At 41.0% G+C, this 10,000-nt stretch overlaps 2 protein-coding genes across 2 annotated transcripts in view; one reads left to right on the top strand and one right to left on the bottom strand.

Moving 5' to 3' along the window:
* LOC122133383 (lutropin-choriogonadotropic hormone receptor-like) overlaps nt 1–2,776 on the bottom strand; it is an 18,598-nt gene extending 15,822 nt beyond the window's left edge. The window contains exon 1 of the mRNA XM_042709499.1: nt 2,604–2,776. Within this exon, the coding sequence (XP_042565433.1) occupies nt 2,604–2,776 (173 nt within the window). The remainder of the gene's footprint in view (nt 1–2,603) is intronic.
* A 5,823-nt stretch (nt 2,777–8,599) lies between these two features.
* The window catches only part of sft2d1 (SFT2 domain containing 1), a 22,268-nt gene continuing 20,867 nt past the window's right edge, over nt 8,600–10,000 (top strand). Inside the window, exon 1 of the mRNA XM_031579140.2 lies at nt 8,600–8,841. Within this exon, the coding sequence (XP_031435000.1) occupies nt 8,776–8,841 (66 nt within the window). The 5' untranslated portion in view covers nt 8,600–8,775. The remainder of the gene's footprint in view (nt 8,842–10,000) is intronic.

The raw sequence follows: 10,000 nt of genomic DNA, 5'->3' as shown, positions 1-10,000 counted from the left end.
TCAATAGTGACAGGTTTAATGTAGAACTTTTTTGAATTGTGTGTCAGCTCTGTGACTGCGCTGGAGTGGAGCACTGGAGCCCATTTTGGAACTCGGCTCAGATTCATAATTGTTGACTCCAAATGCTATTAGAGTAGGGGCTGTAGATAAAAGCATCTGCCAAATGAGTAAATGTAAATCTAACTACTTTAATTAGGCAGGAGGTAATCTAAAAAGCAGAGATAGTAACCATTTTACTTTGATATAGACCTTTGAATACATTGTGTCTCAAAGCAGGTGGTGTATTTCTCAAGAGAAGTGAAGTACCGCATAAGCAAAGTATCTAATTACGTGCTCCAGCTGATATTACATTTATTAATGCCTGGACAAAATGTCCAAAGTAAATCAAATGTCCCATGGCTTCCTGGGACACTGAGGTTGTTTACAAAATTCAATGATTAATGAAAAACTTCCACACACTGATATAAAACCCCATGAAAACGAATTTGTCCAAGCTATTATTGTGCGTCTTTTATCTATCTCCAGAGGGTAGTGAAAACTGCCCAACGCATCACTGGTTCCCCACTCCCCTCCATCGAGGCTGTCCAGCGCAAAAGATGTCTGCGGAAAGCGCGCAGCATCGAGAAGGACAGCTCCCATCCCAACCACAGACTGTTTGCCCTCCTCCCCTCAGAGAGGCGCTACAGGGTCCTCCGTTCCCGGACCAGCAGGCTCAGGAACAGCTTCTTCCCTGCGGCTGTCACCCTGCTGAACTCTGCATCACGGTGACCCCCCCTGGCTACCCCCTCACATTCCTTCCTACAGTGACTGTATTCCCCCCTCTACCCTGGCCTGACTGCCACACACCTCCCTCCAGCCACTGAACATTTGCACTAAAACTGTTCATTTGTTTATATCTATTTATTTAAAATTGTTGTCCATATCCATATTCACCGTACTTATATCTTATGTCTCCTACCTCATTTAGAACTTCTACTGCCACTTTCACCTGTACTTCACCTGCACTTTACATACTGTATATCTATATCATATATCTATATCACATCTGCACTAACCACCACTATTGCTGCTTACTGTTCATATTACTTATGTCTTATACCATACTGTATATATTCTATTTATCTATTTTTATATTACCACTTTGCACATACTCTGCACTCTTCTGATTTTGCACTTCTGGTTAGATGCTAACTGCATTTCGTTGCCCCAGTACTTGTACTCTGTGCAATGACAATAAAGTTGAATCTAATCTAATCTAATCTAATCTAGTTGACTAAAATGACTACCAAAAAGATCTACACGACACAGACTGACCACATTTTATGGGTCAAAGTCTTCACCAACAGGTTGCAAAGTCTTCTTTCCCCTGGAACTGCGAACGATAATGATTTGCGTTTAAAACATCTATTAAAGTAGAACACAGGTCACTGGACTATAACTCAGCACAGACACTACATACTTTGAGTAGTCACAAGCCAATAAACAATACAACAATAAAAGATGTTTTAACCGCAAATCATTATTTGCAATACAACAATAAAAGATGTTTTAACCGCAAATCATTATCGTTCGCAGTTCCAGGGGAGGTTAAAACATCTTGTATTGTTGTATTGTTTATTGGCTTGTGACTACTCAAAGTATGTAGTGTCTGTGCTGAGTTATGGTCCAGTGACATCACCACCTGTGTTCTACTTCAATTGAACATCTGATGAATGTCCCTTAATGATCATACTGATACGCTGTGGAGGGCGGCAGACTAGCAGCGCAGGAAATACACCCCAATATCACTCTGAAATATGTCAGCATTACTTCTCAGCAATACTTCAACACTGCTCATGATTAAAGATTGTGTATCTTTCTTCATCATACAGAATGCTTCAGAAAAACATTTGGTGTATGATTACGCAAACTGATTGTCAAACTGTATGTGACTGCGTTCTCATTTTATTATTTTTATATTATAAAATGAAAGTAAATGGAAACGTGAAAACTCAAAAAAAAACCTGTGAATGATGTGACACTTTCTTTCGCAGCTGCCACAGTGCTTTGCACAGTCATTCTGCATTCACTAAAATGAGATTGAATCTGAGTCTGAATCGAGCCAACTCAAAAGGATGGAGGTTTTGTCTAGTGTAAGAAATCCTAACACAATGTATGAGTCCTGTGCCCATTCTGTAACATTTAGCTACAAAGAGCATGTCTGTGGATTTTGACATCATATATTCTTTTTTGATCATTTGCTAAAGTGAATATATACGAGTTCATCACTGACCATAGGCTCGAAAGAAAAGGAATGTTTTTCGACCTTTGGTGGATATCAAACGATTCTGCTCTGCTGATTCTCCTGGTTCTGACAAAATGTGCTGAACATGTAGACACAACTATGGCAACAACGAACCTCTGATTCATTTGTGACAGGCAGGGAATGGACTATCCATACACATTTTAAATACTCGTTTCCACTCTCTCAGAACGCATATAGTCTTACCTTAATAAATCCCAACACATCTTTGTCAAATTCAGATTCTGGCTAAAACACTCAACAACAAAATGTCCAATACAAATGTCAAGGTATATTAGAAAGTAGCTATTAGAAGACTTACAGGTTAATGCAAGCTTTTTTTTGAGTCAAAGTGGCGCCATGCTCTGTCTTGTTATTGCATCTGATGCTGTTGATGGAGCACACGCAAATTTGCGGACACGTGAAAGGCGAGGCAAACACACTCTCACACTTTAGCCAAACATACAACACGGGGAGCAGATGAAATATCCACATCGTAAAAATTGTGCTTTGGGTCAGCGGCAGGCAGAAAAGTCTCGTTCCGAAAGCAGCGTTCCAAAGCAGATGCAAAACGGGCACTGGATAAGTGACGCAAGGTCGCCAATCAAGAAGAGAGATATGGGTGTTTTCATCCCGTCGAGATTATCACAGGGCGGCTCAACTCTGCCGGGTCGTCTATCGCAGGTCTTTGCGTAATAGCTCTTAAATGTTAAAGCTCAAGAAGAAAGTGTCTCTCGCGGTCCACACTGGCGCTCTTTGAGTGACGTGCGCTCTGCGTCTCGTGCGCTCTGCTTCTGATGGATCTCTCCTCTGCATCGACGAGGACGGTCCAACCACGCCTACTGCTCTTGGGGTATGTCCAAAGACAAAAGGTAAACATAATTCATTCTGGGCGACACCTGACCAACAAGTTGGAGATGTAAACATACAAACACACGAATCATCACCTATCCAACAGTCCCTTTCACATGCCAAACACACACACACACACACACAGGTAATGTTTTCTACACTCTCTTTATGTTTAACTAGGAAAATGGTTGGGGATAAGAACCCTAGTTTTGGAAAAGAAATAATAACCACGATAATGGTCGACAATACCATATACTTAGACTTCACCAATCCACATGGTCCAACTATGTTTGGTTGTATCCCCACATGGCTGATATGGAATAGATTAAGGTTTGTGTCCCTAGGTGTGTGTGTCCCTAGGTGTGTGTGTCCCTAGGTGTGTGTGTTTCCCTAGGTGTGTGTGTCCCTAGGTGTGTGTTTCCCTAGGTTTGTGTCCCTAGGTGTGTGTGTCCCTAGGTGTGTGGGTCCCTGGGTGTGTGTGTCCCTAGGTGTGTGTTTCCCTAGGTGTGTGTGTCCCTAGGTGTGTGTGTCCCTGGGTGTGTGGGTCCCTAGGTGTGTGTTTCCCTAGGTGTGTGTTTCCCTAGGTGTGTGTGTCCCTAGGTGTGTGTGTCCCTAGGTGTGTGTGTCCCTGGGTGTGTGGGTCCCTGGGGGTGTGTGTTTCCCTAGCTGTGTGTGTCCCTAGGTGTGTGTGTCCCTAGGTGTGTGTTTCCCTAGGTGTGTGTGTCCCATCGTGCCAGCGCCCCCTGAAGCAGGGTAGGGTCAAAGCACTTTTGGGGCGATGGCTCACACATACATATAGGCTATATAAGGATACAAAAGAAAACAAAATAGTTTCCCCTTTTGTCACACATGTAATCTTAATATCTAGGGAGATATACCTCTCCAACCTATCAATGTCAATATCAGAATCAGAATCAGAATCATCTTTATTGGCCAAGTACATTTCCACATACAAGTTGCTCTCAATGTACTTAAACTGAAAAATATGCAGTATAACACAACAGTTTAGGATAAAATAAATAAATATAATATATAATATAATAACAAAATATAATAATTTGTCAACTGTTCATTAGAGTGACAGCAAGGGGGGGAAAACTGTTCCTGTGTCTGGTGGTTTTGGTGTGCAGAGATCTGTAGCGCCTGCCAGAGGGGAGGAGCTGGAACAGATTATGTCCAGGGTGTGAGGAGTCTGCAATGATTTTCCCTGCCCGTTATCTGGCTCTGGAGGTGTACAGGTCCTGGATGGTGGGCAGGTCGGCACCAATAATCCTTTCTGCAGACCTGACTGTCCGTTGTAATCTGTTCCCGTCCAGTTTAGTGGCCAAACCAAACCAGACAGTGATGGATGTGCAGAGAACAGACTCAATGACTGCAGTGTAAAACTGGATCAGCAGCTCCTGAGGCAGGTTGTACTGAGCTGGCGCAGGAAGTACATCCTCTGCTGGGCCTTTTTGAGGACTGTATTTATGTTTGGCTCCCACTTCAGGTTCTGGGAGATTGTGGAACCCAGAAACCTGAAGGATTCCACATCAGACACAGTGCTGTTCAGTATGGTGAGGGGGCGCAGTGATGGGGGGCTCCTCCTGAAGTCCACTATCATCTCCACAGTTTTGAGCGAGTTCAACTCCAGGTTGTAGCGACTGCACCACAGGGCCAGATGTTCAACTTCAACAATATCCCTTCAAAAACACAAAACTAAAGTGAAAAGCCCCTGGCCCACGAAATTTACAAAAATGAAAAATGATTAATGAGGGACAGAATCCACCTCTCAAATCACTTCCAATGAAGTGTTGATGTCCAAGACACTCTTAACAGAGAATAATGAAGTGTTGATGTCCAAGACACTCTAAACAGACAGCTCTAAAAGTGTTGATGTCCAAGACACTCTAAACAGAGAGCTCTAAAGTAAATGGAATGTTATTTCCAGATAAGCGGATAAGCTTTGTTATGGGATAAACTTTTGAAATAAAAACGACTGTGATGGTACACACATTTGTGGAAGTTTAGTACAAAACACATTTTAATTTTAGTCAAAATGCATCTTTATTTTAAAGCCTCATTGAAAGTATTGCATCAGATAAAATCAGATGTGTTTGGGAGGCAGAATATAAACGGTTTTCCATTCACACATACACACACAAAAAATGAGACTTTTAGTTTCTTTTCTCTATGGTAGATGTGCCCATTTCTTGGGATTTGCCTACTTGTTCATTTTCATTGCCATCTGTTGGTCATATGTTTATAAGCAGCAAAAGTATGGTTTGGGTATCACCAGAGAAAACATACAATCAATCAATCAATCAATTCAATTTTATATATCGCTTCTCTATATACCCGAAGTCGCTTTACAGAGTCCAGAGTCCAGTAGTCATACACACACAGTCATACCGGTGGTGGTAAGCTACCTCAGTAGCCACAGCTGCCCTGGGGCAGACTGACAGAAGCGTGGCTGCCAATCAGCGCCAACGGCCCCTCCGACCACCACCAACATTCATTCAAATACAAGAGATGTCTTCAGAATTTTACTAGTACATTTAGAAAATTAAAGGTAAAAGAAAATCATTGCAATATTGACTCAATACCAGTTCATCTTTAAACACAAGCATATCTGATAGGCGGAAATATGAGTCTTTCATCATCGGCAGGGAGCTTCATCATCGGCAGGAAGCTCCCAGCTCTGCAGGACACCTACCACACACGATGCCTCAGAAAAGCTGGCAGGATTCTGAAAGACTGCTACCATCCATTCTTCAGACTTTTTACCCCGTTGCCTTCTGGCAGGCGTTACTGAAGCATTCGGTCTCGTACCCAGAGACTGGAGAAGTTTCTTTCCAAGGGCCATCAGGCTTCTAAATGGACAGTGATACACTCTCGCCACTTTACACACTGTCACTTTCATCTACTGTTTGCACTATCAGTAATATTGCACTACCTGTTACTCCCACACTTGACTTGTCTTTAGGTTAGTATAGGTTCTTTAGGCTATTATAGGTTATTATATGTTTAGCATATTAGATTGTATATTTATTTGTATATTAAGTAGGTTTATTATATGTTTATTATATGTGTAATTTATGTTCAGAGTACTTTAGATTAGATTAGATTCAACTTTATTGTCATTGCACAGAGTACAAGTACTGAGGCAACGAAATGCAGTTAGCATCTAACCAGAAGTGCAAAATCAGAAGAGTGCAGAGTATGTGCAAAGTGGTAATAGATAAATAGAATATATACAGTATGGTATAGGATATAAGTGATATGAACAGTAAGCAGCAATAATGGTGATTAGGGCAGATGTGATATAGATATATGTAAAGTGCATGTGAAGTACAGGTGAAAGTGGCAGTAGAAGTTATAAATGAGGTAGGAGACATGATAAGATATAAATACAGTGAATATGAATATGGACAACAATTTTAAATAAATAGATATAAACAAAGGAACAGTTTTAGTGCAAATGTTCAGTGGCTGGAGGGAGGTGTGTGGCAGTCAGGCCAGGGTAGAGGGGGGAATACAGTCACTGTAGGAAGGAATGTGAGGGGGTAGCCAGGGGGGGTCACCGTGATGCAATGTAATGGTATGTTATATTATGTTATGGTAGGTTGTTGTGCGGTGTCTTGTCTTAAGAATTTCAGTGCCCAGTCTGACTCTGTGTTGTTCTGTGCATCTGACAATAAAAGACTTGAAACTTGAAACTTGAAACTTTGTACTCAAACATCTCTCAACATAAGTCTCCCCAACAAAGAGCAATAAGCTTAAAATACTACGTAAATAGAGTCTGAAAGTGTACATAGACACACACGCACACACACGCTTATAGACATGAGAAGATTTTCTTCTTTTGAAAAATAGATACTGATATAATATCCATCCTTGTTTAAAAGTAAAGTAAACCAAATATGTCTCCAGATAAATCTCTGCTGACGTGTTCAGTTATGTTTTAACTGCAGTTAAATAACTGAAGTATCTCTTGATTTGTAGATCACTCCTCGGCTTTTCAGTTCCCTCACGACACCTGTGGAAGAGGGAACAAATGACAAAGTAAGGAATTATTGTATGGACCACAGACACGCATATATATGCATGCACACACACACACACACACACACACACACACACACACACACACACACACACACACACACACAAATACCTACAAACAACTGTGCCGTCATACACACACACAAACACACAAAATGTTCACACTTAAATAAATCGGCACGTTGAATAATAAAACTTACAAGTACACAGCTGTACACTCACACACACTAACTTGACACACTCACAAATACAACCATATCAATGATAGAAACAAGAACCTTTATAAATTCATCATACATGATTTGTTTTAAGCATCTTAGTTTGACACAAGTGTAAGTATAGTGTCTTCCAAACTATGAAAAATACCTGTTTGACACACTGTGTGGTTTTCCTGTGTCTGCCTGTGGGTCAAGGTCAATAAGGACAGCCTGGGTCAATGGACTAGGGGGACTAACAGAGGCATGTGTCAAACAGGTCTTTTATAGTTTAGAAGACCCTATACTATTTCATATACTATACTATATGTTTCCATCATTGATAGGAGTGTAGTTTTATTTGTGAGTGTGTCAAGTTGGTGTGTGTGAGTGTACAGCTGTGGCCTGCACATACCTGGAGGTAAGCGACCAGTCACTGTTACAGCGTAGACCCCTGGTTTAAAATTACTGATTCTCTGCCATTTGGCGACCCAACTGTCCTCAGGAGTTATCATTGATATGACTCCGTCAAAAGACGAACTTGTGCACTCGTAAACCATCTCTCGATTCCCTTTCAGCTGTAGGTAGGCTTCGCAGTTGTCGCAACCGTCATACTCAAACTGATCGATTGTCTTCACAAGAGAGCACAAAAGGCAAGACCGTAAATGGCGCAAATCCTTAGGAACAGTCTCTAGTGACATTTCGTTTAATTTTAAAAGCAAGCTTGTATCTAAAAACGTTTCACAAACAACTTTCAAAACACGCTAGGAAAACAGCTGTTATGACATTTCAGTCGGCGATTGGTGATGACTTCATTCACATGCGCCAGTGCCTGGACTGGGATTGGTCAATTATACTCCAATTGCTTACGTGTGAAACAGGATTTTCATGTAGGCCATTATGTACAAAAAACGATCGAGCATTGTCGATTGTTTAACCGTACGGCAACTTCTATTGTATGTAATTTCAAAACCCTTAAATACGAGGCGGTTTCTGAGACTTTACAATTCCTTCAAAAACATGCAATCAAAACTCAACTGCAAAAACGAAAGTAGCCTAAACTTGCTGTAATGCGTAAACCTGCACCGAAACAGATTCGCATAATCAAAGTTTTAATCGATTGTATTTACTATTTATTTTATAAAGTGAAATACATGCATAATTCTGATCCCAGAATATTCTTTACGTTATGTTTTCACAAAATTCGAGTGTACATCACAGTCATACATTTCCCATGAACCTCACGCTGGTCTTCTGACCTCCCGTGTGTATGGTTTCGACACGCCCAGATAAGTCAGTAACACGGTTAGCCAAGTTTGCGAAACGTCGAGGAAGTAGCTGTATGAGTTTAATTTAACGTTACATCTGTGACACAGTAAAAATAATCGGTCAGCACATACGACGATGGACAAACTCCGTCGTGTTCTAAGTGGTCGTGAGGAAAACGAGGAGCTGGGCTTGACAGCACAGGTATTGCGGACTAAAATGGCATTCAGAGTAACGTTAATGTCATCGACAGCAGAAGTGTGCTTTTACGAACTCTTTGAAACGGAGTACTTTCACTTTGTCAAGTGTAACATAAATATCGTAATCAATCAGTAAATGTGTTTGTTCAGGCTAAAAGATTACTAAATAACCATATGGCCAAGAAATGTGTCCACGGGTTTCCAGCTAGCCTGCTACTAACGTAGTTATTAACAGGCCTGGATCACAATACGTTTAACATTTTCAGACGAATACCAGATCAGTTGTTAAATTATGACAACTGAAAGTATGTGGGTTGGGCATCGGGATCTATCATTAACCTACTCTGTATCTCAGTGTGTTTAGAATTGTGTCTCTCCACTCAACTGACACACATTTAGACTCTCATGTGCTATGTCCCCGCAGATGGATATTTGAATTGCATTTCTATCAGTGATAACAACCAGCCGATATAAGAGTGATCCAAAACGTACTTATTATTGACTTGTAACCCCCACCCCACGCCAATAAGTATATGCATAAAATACTTACAGTAAAATGTATTTGTCTAGCCTACCAGGAAATAGACTACATTGTAACACTTAACAGGAGAGCTATGTAGTATATTAGTGCATCTGGTAAAATGAGTAAATCTATTATTGTAATGCTGAATTGATACCTTTTTTCATGCCTTCATGAGGTGATGGATCATGGGAGGTAAGCTGTTGTGTTGTTTTTCTGTCCTTGCATGTCTATCAAACTGTTCAGTTGTTTAGTGACCCCCCAGAAGCATTCTTTAGATAATATACCCCACTGTTTACATATTTCAGTTATCCTCACTCCTTCTAGGTTCCTGTTCATTCTTTTTTCCAACAGGCAACTCTGTTGCCAAACAGTGTAGACCATAATTTAAGTTTGTAACTAGATGTGGTGTAAGGTGTAAGTGAAGCAACCAGGAACAACTGTCTGTGTCTCTCCTCCACTGTGTTCTCCCTTTAAGATACCACACAAAAAAAATCAGCTCTTTGTGCTGTTGGTGAGCGATGACTTAGTGTGACTGAATGATTATGTGGCGATTATACCCTACGCCCCTCAGTGTGGTACAGACAAGGAAATGTCAGGGTTGGCGGTACTGTTTATTTCTTGTCTTGTGACATCCTTCCAT

The sequence above is a fragment of the Clupea harengus genome, chromosome 13, assembly GCF_900700415.2.
Source record: "Clupea harengus chromosome 13, Ch_v2.0.2, whole genome shotgun sequence".
Taxonomy (NCBI): domain Eukaryota; kingdom Metazoa; phylum Chordata; class Actinopteri; order Clupeiformes; family Clupeidae; genus Clupea; species Clupea harengus.
The sequence above is the reverse complement of the archived record's forward strand: the minus strand, read 5'-3'. Positions and strand labels throughout refer to the sequence as shown.